The following is a 13,251-nucleotide window of genomic DNA, read 5'->3' on the forward strand; positions in this document are numbered from 1 at the left end:
AATTAATTTATTTGAGACGGAATTTTTGCTCTTATTGCCCAGGCTGGAGTGCAATGGTGAGATCTCGGCTCACTGCAACCTCCGCCTGCTGGGTTCTAGCTATTCTCCTGCCTCAGCCTCTCGAGTAGCTGGAGCTACAGGTGTGCCCCACCATGCCTGGCTAATTTTTGCATTTTTAGTAGAGATGGGGTTTCACCATGTTGGCCAGGCTGATCTCAAACTCCTGACCTCAGGTGGTCACCCGCCTCAGCCTCCCAAAGTGCTGGAATTACAGGCATGAGCCATTGCGCCTGGCCAGGACATTTTATATAAATGGAATGATACTGTATGTGATATTAAGCCACTTGGCATGTTTTCAAGATTCATCTGTGTTGTAGCATGTAACAGTACACCATTCTTTTCTATGGCTGAATAATGTTCCATTGTATTATTATACATTTCATTCATCTGTTCATCAGCTGATGCCTGCTGATTCTTTTGTATTTATTTTTTTGAGATGGGATCTTGCTCTGTTGCCCAGACTGTAGTGCAGTAGTGTGATCATAGCTCACTGCAGCCTCGAACTCCTGGGCTTAATGATCCTCCCACCACAGCCTCCTGAGTAGCTGGTACTACAGATGCATACCACCATGCCTGGCTTATTATTATTATTATTTTTATTATTATTTTGAGATAGGCTCTTGTTTTGTCACCCAGGCTGGAGTGCAGTAGCACCATCACAGCTCACTGCAGCTCAATCTCCCAGGCTCAAGCAATCCCTCCACCTCAGCCTCCAGACTAGTAATTATTACATTTTTTGTAGAGACAGGATCTCATTACATTATCCAGGTTGGTTCTGAGCTCCTGGCCCCAAGCCATCCTCCTGATTAGGTGGGATTACAGGCACCAGCCACAGTCCCCTGCCCTGCTGGTTCTTAAATAGGCTTTCAGTTAGTCCTCCTGTTTTTAGCTCCATCTTTATCCCCACTTTGAAAGTGCCTAATGCTACAAGTTCCTGAGCTTTTTGGAGGTTATGTTGTGTATCTCAGCCTTTCTCAAGCCTACTGTTAGTAACCACTCATCCATCAGCTTTTCAGCTTCTAAAATGTTGTTACTATTACCTTCGCTCTGATTTTGTGGGTTTATGCCACTCCCCATCCCCCATTGTTTTAGCAAGGTTTTGGAAAGAGAGAGGTAGCTGAGGAAGAGCTAATGCATACCTTCAGCCCTCAGTCTTTCACTGAAAGTTTGAAAGGTGGGATTCCCATGCTGTATCAGGCTCTAGGCCTAATAGTCATGGAATGACCAAGCTGGAAAAACCTTTAGAGATGAGCAGCTAGTCATGTACTTCATCTTTCAGGTGAAGAAAATGAGACTCACAAGACTCAGTAAATTGTTTAATGTCATACAATTAATAAGTAGCCAAGTTAGGTCCTTAATCCTGTGTCCTGCCTTCTTGACTAGTTGCTCAGACTTAATTTAGGCTGATTAGTTTAAAATTTGGTATTGAGGAGAGCATGGGGACCCTTGTTCAGATTTGGCCTCTGCCACTTTTTAGTTACAGAAATGGATTTGCTTAAGCCCAATTTTCTGGAGGTGCTAGCTTTTAGAGAAAGGTGCATGTGTACCTACCTGTGTAGCCTCTGGGAGCTCACTATATTTGGAAGAGTGTGCGTATACATCTAACTAATTTATTAATTATGTAAAAGAACGGCCAGGGGCGGTGGCTCACACTTGTAATCCCAGCACTTTGGGAGGCTGAGGCGGGCAGATCTTCTGAGGTCAGGGGTTGGAGATCAGCCTGGCCAACACGGCGAAACCCTATCTCTACTAAAAACACAAAAACAATTAGCTGGGCATGGTGGTGTGTGCCTGTAATCCCAGCTACTAGGGAGGCTGAGGCAGGAGAATTACCTGAACCTGGGAGGTGGAGGTTGCAGTGAGCTGAGATCGTGCCACTGTACTATAGTCTGGGCGACAGAGTGAGACTCCATCTCAAAAAAAAAAAAAAAAAAGAAAAGAACACAGAATTGGGTTTCTTAGACTGGTCTAAAAGTCCGTGAATTGGACAGCTGGTTGCATCACCCACTAAACAGGAAATATGTGAGTTCCAGATGTTACCTGACAGATGTGTGCTCTGCAGCGCATTCAGCTGGGCTAAAAGGAAGGCAATGTGAACAAAAGTGCTTTCAGTTTGTCCTAGATGCAGTTTGGAACAGTCCAGACTGGATAGGCTCTCAAACCTAGTCTCTCTAAAACTGGTCACGTAAGAAGTTCAGCCGTTTTAGAAATACTAGGTACATGAGTTGGATCACATGTGGTGCCTGGAAGATGTTAAGCAGGAGGCAAAACATCAATAAAAATAATGGCCGTATATACAAACCTAAAACTATCTGACAAAGTAAATGTATTGAGAAAGAGAGTGAACAAATCTGCCTTGAGAAAACAGGAGTAACAGGGTTTCTCTTAAATTTACATTGAAAAGCCTGGTACACAGCTTTCCTGGGTTAGTGCCTTGGAAGAGGACTTAGAAGTGGCCTGCGGGGCCAGTGCGGTGACTCATGCCTGTAATCCCAGCACTTTGGGAGGCCAAGGTGGACGACGGACCACTTGAGGTCAGGAGTTTGAGACCAGTCTGGCTAATGTGGCAAAACCCCGTCCCTACTAAAAATAGAAAGATTAGCTGAGCGTGATGGCAGGCGCTTGTAATCCCAGCTGCCTGGGAGGCCGAGGCAGGAGAATCAGTTGAACCTGGGAGGCAGAGGTTGCAGTGAGCCAAGATTGTGCCACTGCACTCCAGCCTGGGTGACAGAGCGAGACTCCATCTCAAGCAAAACAAAACAGAAAAGTCCTGTGGGTGGTGGTTGGGGGTAGTGGACAGTTCACTGCTTGTATTCTGTGTAGTTATTTGTGAATGTCTGACTCCTGAGCACCACAGTCAGCTGGTGATGTGGGCCAAGGTACAGCCTGTCTCTTCAAGGAACAGTTACCTTCTTTACGGTGTAGGAGTTGTAAAATTACTTTAATTTCATGTGAAGAAGAGATAAGGAAGAGTGATAGCTTCTAAAACTCTGTAGTCCTTATTGTGTATGTGTGCCTGTATTTAAGGTGTCTCTATTTAAAAAGTGCTGATAGTAATGAAAGTCATCTATTAATAAAAGTAATCATAAGGTTAATTCTCATTTAATTAGAAATGTGTAATCTCTTCCCTTCCTACATTGTGCCCCACCATCAGACAGGTGATGCTCTCTGATTTGTGTAGGGGTTCAGAAATTATGTGGAAGATAGGGAGAATTGAAATGCTGGAGCAGCCAGAGAGTTGAAGACAAAACAACCTGGCTTTCAACATGCACAAAAAATAGAATGTGAGTTCGTAGCAGTACTGTGCTGTTGGGCAGTCTATTTCACAAGTGTTTATAACAGGAAAGATACAGTGCCATCTTTTAGTGTGGGAAATAAACTGATTATAGCATGGATGACACTCAGTTGATGACCATGGTCACCAATAGTATCAATTTTAGGATATCCCAGAATGCCAGTATGCAAAGGATAGCATATTAACTTAGATGTATGCATTCGCAGAGGAAAGAATTTCATCACTCTTGCTGCAGATAATCTACAGATAATGTGAAATAGACCTTATAGGATTGCTGTTGATATGGTAAGTTGAGGCAGTCCATGTGATACTGAAACAGGAGAGGTTCCCTTGTCCCCTCCCTGGCTCGCTGCTTCTTCCTCTTTTGTTTTTTTTTTTTTTGAGACGGAGTCTCGCTCAGACACCCAGGCTGGAGTGCAGTGGTGCAGTCTAGGCTCACTGCAACCACAGTCTCCAGGGTTCAAGCGATTGTGCCGTCTCAGCCTCCTGGGTAGCTGGGATTACAGGCACCTGCCACCATGCCTGGCTAATTTTTGTGTTTTAGTAGAGACAGGGTTTCACCATGTTGGCCCAGCTGGTCTTGAACTCCTGACCTCAGCTGATGCACCCGCCTCGGCCTCCCAAAGTCCTGGGATTACAGGTGTGAGCCACTGCACCCTGTCCACAATATAATTTTGAATGCTTGAAATGTATTGCCTGCAGCCTCTGTTTTAAAAACCCCGAGAGGTTGTTAGAACCATTAAAAAAAAGGTTTTTTTTTTAAGTTAAACTTTAAATTTGAGGTAATTATAGATTTATTTGCAATTGTAAGAAATAATACAGAGAGATCCCCTGTGCACTCTACTCAGCTTCCCTTATTGGTGACATCTTGCAGAACTATATAGATATTATCAGAAACTCAGGCCTGTAATCCCAGCACTTTGGGAGGCTGAGGCAGGTGGATTGCCTGCGGTCAGGAGTTCGAGACCAGCCTGGCCAACATGGTGAAACCCCATCTCTATTAAAAATACAAAAGAATTAGCTGGATATGGTGGCGGGCACCTGTAATCCCAGCTACTCGGGAGGCTGAGGAAGGAGAATCGCTTGAACTTGGGAGGTGGATGTTGCAGTGAGTCAAGATTGTACCATTGCACTTCAGCCTGGGCAACACGAGTGAAACTCTGTCTCAAAAAAAAAAAAAAAAAAAAAAATCAGAACAAGGAACTTGATACAGTCAAGGTATCAAAGAATTCCATCACCATAAGAATTCTTGGGGTTGCCCTTTTATAGCCACACCCATCTACCTTCCTCTCCCCACAACCACCCAACTCTCCCCCTTCCCCATCATTCTTTGTTTCTCTAATTTTATCATTTCAAGAATATTATATAAGGCCGGGCGCGGTGGCTCACGCTTGTAATCCCAGCACTTTGGGAGGCTGAGGCGGGCGGATCACGAGGTCAGGAGATCGAGAGCACGGTGAAACCCCGTCTCTACTAAAAATACAAAAAAATTAGCCGGGCGTGGTGGCAGGCACCTGTAGTCCCAGCTACTCGGAGAGGCTGAGGCGGGAGAATGGCGTGAACCCGGGAGGCGGAGCTTGCAGTGAGCCGAGACTGCGCCACTGCACTCCAGCCTGGGTGACAGAGCGAGACTCCGTCTCAAAAAATAAATAAATAAATAAATAAATAAAAAATAAAAAGAATATTATATAAATGGAATCATACAATATGTAACCTGTTGTGATTGGCTTTTCTCATTCCTGTACAGGTCTACTGGTGATGAATTCTCTCTGTTTTGCCTGAAAATGTTTTTAGTTTGCCTTCATTTTTGAAGGATATTTTTTCTGTTCATAAAATTCTGGGTTTGACAGATTTTTATTTGTTTTTTTTTTTAGTACTTGTGTTGTTCCATGTTTTCTAGCCTTCATTGTTTCTGATGAAAAGGCAGTAGTAATTTCAGTTTCTTCCCCTTGAATAGAATGTGCATCCTTTCTTTCTAGCTCTTTTCAAGGTTCTCTCTTATCATTGGTTTCCAGAAGTTTGTCTGTGATGTACTTGTGTATTATTTTATTGGCATTTATACTGCTTGGAGTCCATTGAGCTTTTTGAATCTGTAAATTTTTGTCTTTTACCAAATTTGGGAAAATTTTGATTATTACTTCTTCAAATATTGTTTTCTGCCTCATTCTTCCTATTTTCCTTCTGGAACTCCAATTATATTATGTTAGACTTGTTGCCCTACACATCTCTGAGGTCCTCTCTCCTACTGCCCTTTTCTTTTTTAATGTATACATTTTATTTTGTAGAGATGGGGTCTTGCTGTATTACCTAGGCTGGTCTTGAACACCTGGCCTCAAGCAGTCCTCTCAACCTTGGCCTCCCAAAGTGCTTGAGGTTACAAGTGTGAGCTACCATGCCCAGCCACCTCTTTCTTTCTCTAATCCTTTTTTCTCTCTGTATTTCTGATTGGATAATTTTTGTTGTTCTTTTTTCAAGGTCAGTAACTCTTCTGTCATTTCCAATCTGCTTTTAAGCCAGCCCACTGCATTGTAATGTCTGTTTCTCTGTTCAGATTTTTTTTTTTTTTTTTTGAGACAGAGTCTCGCTCTGTTGCCCAGACTGGAGTGCAGTGGCACGATCTTGGCTCACTGCAATCTCCGCCTCAACCTCGAGATTCTTCTGCCTCAGCCTCCCCAGTAACTGGGACTACAGGCGCACGCCACCATGCCCGCCTGATTTTTATATTTTTAGTAGAGACGGGGTTTCACCATATTGGCCAGGCTTGTCTTGAACTCCTGACCTCGTGATCCTCCCGCCTCGGCCTCCCAAAGTGCTGGGATTACAGGAGTGAGCCACCACGTCTGGCCTGAGATCTATTTTTTCATTCATTATGATCATAGCTGCTTTAAAATTCCTGTTTGCTAATTCCAGTATTTGAGTAAACTCAGGGTTGGTTTCTGTTGATTGACTCTTCTCTTGAGAATGGGTCATATTTTCCTGTTTCTTTATGTGCTGAGCAATTCTGGATTGTAAAGAACTACATTCTGTTACCTCCCTCCAGAGAGCATTCTTTTTTTATTTTATTATTATTATTGTTATTATTTTTAAGTTAACTGTTTCCCTGTAGTGAGTGGCAACTTAAATTTCAGTTCAGTTCTTTTACCCTAACTTGGCTGCTTGGGGTCTGCTCCGTGCATGCGTGGTTCAGGGATCAGCCAGGTTTGTAGGCAGAGTTTGTACACAGATTTTTGGGTCTTTCCTTCTGTGGTTCTCTCTGGAATTTCCCTCTTTCACTTCCCAGCTGCTGTGGTTTGCCTTAAAATTTGCCCTCTGGTTTCTTAAGCTAGTAAGATTATGAGTTTTTGAGTTTTACCCACCTCTTATGACAGACAGGTACTTGCCTGACTGGAAGCCATAAAAAAGGGAAACTCACCCAGTATCATTACCTTCTTTGAAATGCTGACCTTTTTCCCTACTTGAGAATCTTCTTACTTTTTAATTCACCAGACAAGCTCATACTTGTCTGCAGGAAAGTTGGTCTGAAGGGAGCTACTCTGCCATGACTGGAAGCAGAATCTGTATGAACTAGACATAAAATATTCTGTTGATAAAATCAATTTTTTCCCATTGTAGTTTCACAGATCTTTATATTATCGTCCCTATCACCTTCAAGAGGCCAGATATAAAAATGTCTTTAAACTGGGTGTGGTGGAGCATGCCTGCAAGGGAGGCTGAAGTCAGAGGATTGCATGAGCCCAGGAATTTGAGAGCAGCCTGGGCAACCTAGCTAGACCCTGACTCTACAAAAAAAGTTTAAACAATTAACTGGGCGTGGTGGTCCCAGCTACTCTGGAGGCTGAGGTGCGAGGATAGCCTGAGCTCAGGAGGTTGAGGCTGCAGTGAGCCGTGATTGCGCCACTGCACCCCAGCCTGGGCAACAGAGTGAGACCTTATCTCAAAACAACAACAACAAATGTCGGTTTATTTCTGGCTTGGTCAAAGCAGAACAGATAAAAAACCTATTAGAAGTTCTTGTAAGGCATATATGCTTTAAAAAAAATCTGTTATGATTGATTTGAACTGTACTTCCTTGGAAGCAGATTCACAAAGATAGACTCACACGTAGTTGACTAATTTTGAAATTGTTCTTGGAAATGGGCTTTAGATCTTATATCCAGATCTGCTGATGTTTGTATAATCTATATGTGTTGGACAAATAATTAGTTGTTGTTTCTAGGACAATAGGACAGTTATGGTGGTGATGTCATATTCCTAGTATTGTTTGAATTTCCAAGGGTCTAAATAATTGAGAATTTAGGGTACCTGTGATACACAGGTTTCAGGAGGTGGGCCTATGTAGGTGTTTCTGAGGATTAAGTTTTCCTACTGTGTCTTCTTTTTTTTTTTTTTGAGATGGAGTCTTGCTGTGTCACCCAGGCTGGAGTGTAGTGGTGTGATCTCAGCTCACTGCAACCTCCATCCCCCAGGTTCAAGTGATTCTCCTGCCTCAGCCTCCCGATTGGCTGGGATTACAGGTGTCCGCCACTACGCCCGGCTAATTTTTGTGTTTTTTAGTAGAGATGGGGTTTCACCATGTTGGCCAGGCTGGTTTGTAACTCCTGACCTCAAGTGATCCGCCCACCTTAGCCTCCCAAAGTGCTGGGATTACAGGTATGAGCCACCGTGCCCAGCCCCTTACTGTTTATTCTTAAAGCTCAGCCCTAAGTAAATGATGAGTGAATCATTTCAGTAAAAAAAATCTTAGGTTTGTGAATCCCCTTCTCTTACCTTTTCTGGCACTCTTTGTAGAGCGGCTGAAATGAATGTGATTTGTTTTCGGGGCCCTTATACTTCTTTATACATCTCCTTTCCCCTTATGGAGAAAATACTTTGCTCTTGCTACTGGTCCAGTCTAATTCACAGAAGGACGTTTGTCTAACTTTGGCACCCCGTATAGTCCTTTATTCAGAACCGGACTCTTTAACAAGACTTCTTCCCTTAGTTAATTTAAAGAAGGGGCAAATGTGGAGAGGTGGTGGTGGGGACAGAGGCTCTAACAATCACTTCTCCAGTGATTCATAGCCTTTCTCTCCCCTTTTTTTTTTTTTTGAGACGGAGTCTTGCTCTGTCACCCAGGCTGGAGTGCAGTGGCGCGATCTCGGCTCACTGCAAGCTCCGCCTCCTGGGTTCACGCCATTCTCCTGCCTCAGCCTCTCCTTGTAGCTGGGACTACAGGCGCCCGCCACCACGCCCGGCTAATTTTTTGTATTTTTAGTAGAGACGGCGTTTCACCGTAGTCTCGATCTCCTGACCTCGTGATCCGCCCGCCTCGGCCTCCCAAAGTGCTGGGATTACAAGCGTGAGCCACCATGCCCGGCCTTGTCTCCCTTTTGACCACACTTCAGATCAGCTGATCATGCTCACCTTTGGCTCCATTTTTCATCTCACTTTTTAAAAGTTCTCTCCTTAATCACTCAGCTTTCCTATCTTCTCACACATGCATGTCATGTCTTAGGGAGCTCCTTACAGCCATTTTAGATGAGATCAGGCGCATTTAGGGTGGTTATGGCCATAGACGCCTAGAGCCATTTTAGGAAGGCGTCTTTCCTTTACAGAGGACAGTGATAGTTGTCCTGATTCCTCTCTGTTGTGATATTTCGTGGTTTTTACTGAGGGGATTTTCTGGCTAGTTAGGAAAAAACAAGCAAACTGATAACTGAAAGTGAAGAAGCTTAGGAGGAAGAAACAGTTATCTTCTTTCAGACATGAATGCAGTTTAAAAATACATCACAAGAATTTCATACTGTAGATGAGATCATTATGTCAGCTGCTTGCTGCTTAATTACTTTGTACAGTAAGTGCAGGCTTACCATGGGTGGGCTCTGCAGGTGTTACAGAAAGCTCTGAGCCTAGCTCTACATAAGCTGTAGGCCTTTGTTGCTGCAGCTATTACCAGCTGCCTGCTGATTTTTGCCAGTCTTCTTTAGTGAAGATTACCAAATGTATTTTGAGGGATGAAATTTGCTCAAAAAGAAAGTTTCAGAAGAATTTGTTTGGAAGAAGGATCAGGAAATAAGAGGAATGAAATTGTGGCACTTGCTTTTAATAACAGAAAGAAGGTTGGGTCCTATCAGAATTTGAAAATTGTGAATAAGTGAGCTGCTGCTTCTGATGATGGACAAAACCTCAGAGAAAATAGAGGAGAGATTGTAGTTATAAAAGCAATAACTTTCTGACTGGAATTATTATTAGTTTCTGGAACAGGTGCCTTAGAGTTATTATAAACTTGTCTCTTTTAGAAACTTTTGAGGTGCCTTTGGGATTGATTTAGGGTAAAGGACTTTCTGACTTAGGTGCATCTCATCCTGTGATGGTGAAGAATGTATTTTCCTTAATAATCACAAGTCCCTTTAGGTTCCAGACCAACTTAGAAAAACTATATTTGTAACAGGATTTATTCTATCAACTAGCACACGCAAACAGGACCCTGTGCAAGTGTACTCTGAATGGTTAGGTCACGTAGGTCAAAGATCTGGAGCCTCCCAGATAATAGCCTTCCTGTGAAATGGTTATTGTATATGTATGTTCTTTTTCCTGTATATTTGACATTGAGATCATTGAGGGTATGTGCTTTGTCTGGTTCATCTCTATTCGTCACAATATCTAAGTCCCTTGATTACTCAGTGAAAGGTATAGAATTCACTTGAATTGTCCTTGATTATGTTTCCCCGACACCTAAAATTTATTTGTTTGAACTGTTTATATGCATTTAATTTGTCCCACACTCCCTAATTCCTTAGGAAAAGCAATATTTGGGATAGTATACTTTTAGATAAAGCACTAGTGACTTTACAGTAATTTGGTATCAGTTGAGCTCTTCATTCTACTATACCGTATTATAATGTTTTTCAAACTGAATTGTGATCATTAGTAGGCCTGCAGTCAGCATTTTTTGTTTTAATGATATAGAGTAGGAAATATGAGAGGACATTATATATACAGTAAAGGTAAGTATTGTTTTGTGAAATTTTTGCTTTAGGTAAATTTATATATACATATACATGTATGTGTTTATTGCTTCATAATGTAAAATGTAATTTGTACTGGAATAATGGTCAAAAAAGTTTGAATAAGACTGCTTTATTGTAATACTCTGTTATTTCATTTATCATATAGCATTATGCCAGTACATACAGGCTTCTAAAGCCAGGGATGGTGCCAGCCCTTTCATTTCAAGTACAACTGAAGGTAAAAACAAAACAAAATTGAGAACACCCAAAGCTTTCTAATGGTTCTTACATATGTCTCTCCAGTGGCATTTCGTAACCTTTGACCTTCTAACTTTCTTGTGCCTTTTTTGACCACTAGATTTTTCAGATTTGTATCCCTCTAGGTGGTGGGTTCTTTGGTTCTTTCTCTCTTCACTTTAGTGTTCTTATTTCAATATACTTTAGTGTTTTTAGGAGGGGGAATGGGAAAACAAAGGACAATTCCGGAAATTTCAAGTAATTCTGAATTGACAGAATATCTCATTAGATTTACCCTGAAATCTGCTTTGTTAATGTTCTTATATCTTTTCATTTCTTTGTATTTTTCCCAGAGATCATTGAAATGCGTAGTTTATTCTGAATTTTAAGTAAAATATGCTTCTGTGATGTTTTTAGTTGACTTTAAGCAAATTAAATGTGGCTTTCAGGGAAAAAAAAAAGATAGATACAATCCTTGTCATTCCTTGTGCTTTCTCACCCTCTCCCAAGAAAATTAACCACTGGGTTTTAGTGATAATTTCATTTTGAAGAAGAACTGACAGCTAGTGATGTCTAACATTAACCATGCTGTACTTTTTCAGCTTCTTTACTGACTTAATAACTTTGATGCCTTTCCTATTCTTATTCTTAGATGGTTGGCATACTAACCCCCTTGCCTTCATTTCTGTACCTTGCTGGACTACCAAGCTCAGACATTTATAACCCTGTGACTTAAAGGGATTTTGTAGAGATGATTTGCTTCATTCTTTTTCTTACAGGAGAAAATTTTGAGCAGACACCATTGAGACGAACATTCAAATCTAAGGTCCTTGCACGATATCCTGAGAACGTAGAATGGAATCCCTTTGACCAAGATGCAGTAGGAATGGTTGGTATTTGTTAGCCACAAGTATGAGATAATTTACAGAGTAATTTATAATAGGATTGTGAGTTCAGGCTGTGGTAGCAGTGGTCCCACCAAATACCAATAACTTTTGAACAAAGGATTATAATGCATATTGTTTATTATTCTGCATTTTGGTCAAAATACCAAATATTCAGAATATATTAAATATGCTAAAAGTTATAATGTGTTTCTGTTGTGTCAGAGAAATACATAGTATTGTGTCAGTGAACTTATTTTGTGGTCCTCATCTGTTGATTATTTATTTGCATTGAGATTATATGATGAGTTAATTTTAAACATCACTAGTTTAAAATTGTTTTCTCTCTTTCTGCACTGTATATATCTGAGTAATATGACAGAATTGGGTATTTTTTTTCATCATAATTTTATTTTCATTTTTTTGTTTCATCATAATTTTAGATAGGACAGCATTTAAAAATCTCATGTGGAAGAATATACCACTATGAGTAAGCTAACCTTTACTGAATATTCACCTTGTGCTAGGCACTCTAATAAGCATTTTATATGAATTAACTTATTTAATCCTCACAATACTCTTTACATGGGTAGTATTAAATAAACACACATGTACATATTTTACAGATGAAGAAATTAAGATCCAAAGAGGTTAGGTAATGTATTCAAGCTCGCATGGCCAATAAGTAGTTGAGTTGGAGTTTGAGCACTGTAGTCTGGTTCCAGACCTCTGCTCTTAACCTTATCTTTGTACTGCCTCTATTGCATTTGTTATTGAGACAGGGTCTCACTCTGTCGCCCAGGCTGTTGGAGAGCAGTGGTGTGATCTTGCCTCACTGCAGCCTCATCCTCCTGAGCTCAAGTGATCCTCCCACCTCAGCCACCCGAGTAGCTGGGACTACTGGTGCACGACACTATGCCTGGCTACTTTTTTGTATATATTTTTTTATAGAAACAGGGTTTTGCTATATTGTCCAGGCTGTTCTCAAATTCCTGGGCTCAAACAGTCCACCCACCTTGACCTCCCAAAGTGCTGCGACTATAGGCGTGAGCCACTGCACCTGGCCTTCTATTATATTTTTAATAGCATTCTGTAGTTTTTAGAGAATGGTCTTGTTTGATGCACACCAAAACCCTGTGAAGTAGGGAGAGAAAACTATATTATTATTTCACAGATGAAGAAGCTGTCTTTGAGAGCCTCAAGTTTTTTGACTCCTAGTCTGGCATTTATTTCATTTTAACATGCTATATTCTAGAAATACCTAGCCTTTGAGAAGTCAAGTTTAAGGCTGATAGATATAATATAATATAGGTCCTTGTATTTGTTAACCCAGGATATCATATTTTATTTGTATAGCCAGGTTCATGTAAAACTGGAAAATGGGAACTGATTGATTCAGGTCAGTTCGATTAACTATCCAAGTTTCTTTATATAACCCATCTGAATTAGAGTGAAAACAGTACATCTTTATCCTGATTATGTCATCTCCTTGGTTTATATGAAATGAACATACTTTTTCATGTGAAAAGAAGTTTTACCAATGACAGAATTTTGTGAGGTGATAGTTCAATACTATTTACAAGTTTGTTTTATTTTTAGGTATAAAGTTGCATCTATCTGGTTTTTAGATATATTTCCAGCATCATCTCCTAATATACATATCTTACTCTCTGTCATGCTGTCATGCTTAACCACCTACCATTTCCTAAATTTTCCAAGTTTTCTTTTATCTCCATGTGTTTGTGCATTTTCTTCTTGTCCCCAAAATACCCTTCTATCCCTTGTG

General features: G+C 40.9%; 1 protein-coding gene across 6 annotated transcripts in view; it reads left to right on the top strand.

Moving 5' to 3' along the window:
- The window catches only part of DENND5A (DENN domain containing 5A), a 136,015-nt gene that overhangs the window by 48,241 nt on the left and 74,523 nt on the right, over nt 1–13,251 (top strand). For 4 of the 6 annotated variants that reach the window (XM_055282451.2, XM_055282455.1, XM_055282457.2 and 1 more), the window contains exons 2-3: nt 10,511–10,582; nt 11,361–11,470. In XM_055282451.2, the coding sequence (XP_055138426.1) occupies nt 10,511–10,582; nt 11,361–11,470 (182 nt within the window). The remainder of the gene's footprint in view (nt 1–10,510; nt 10,583–11,360; nt 11,471–13,251) is intronic. The other 2 variants (XM_055282453.2, XM_055282454.2) reach the window with 1 other exon arrangement.

This window comes from Symphalangus syndactylus, chromosome 6, assembly GCF_028878055.3.
Source record: "Symphalangus syndactylus isolate Jambi chromosome 6, NHGRI_mSymSyn1-v2.1_pri, whole genome shotgun sequence".
Lineage (NCBI taxonomy): Eukaryota > Metazoa > Chordata > Mammalia > Primates > Hylobatidae > Symphalangus > Symphalangus syndactylus.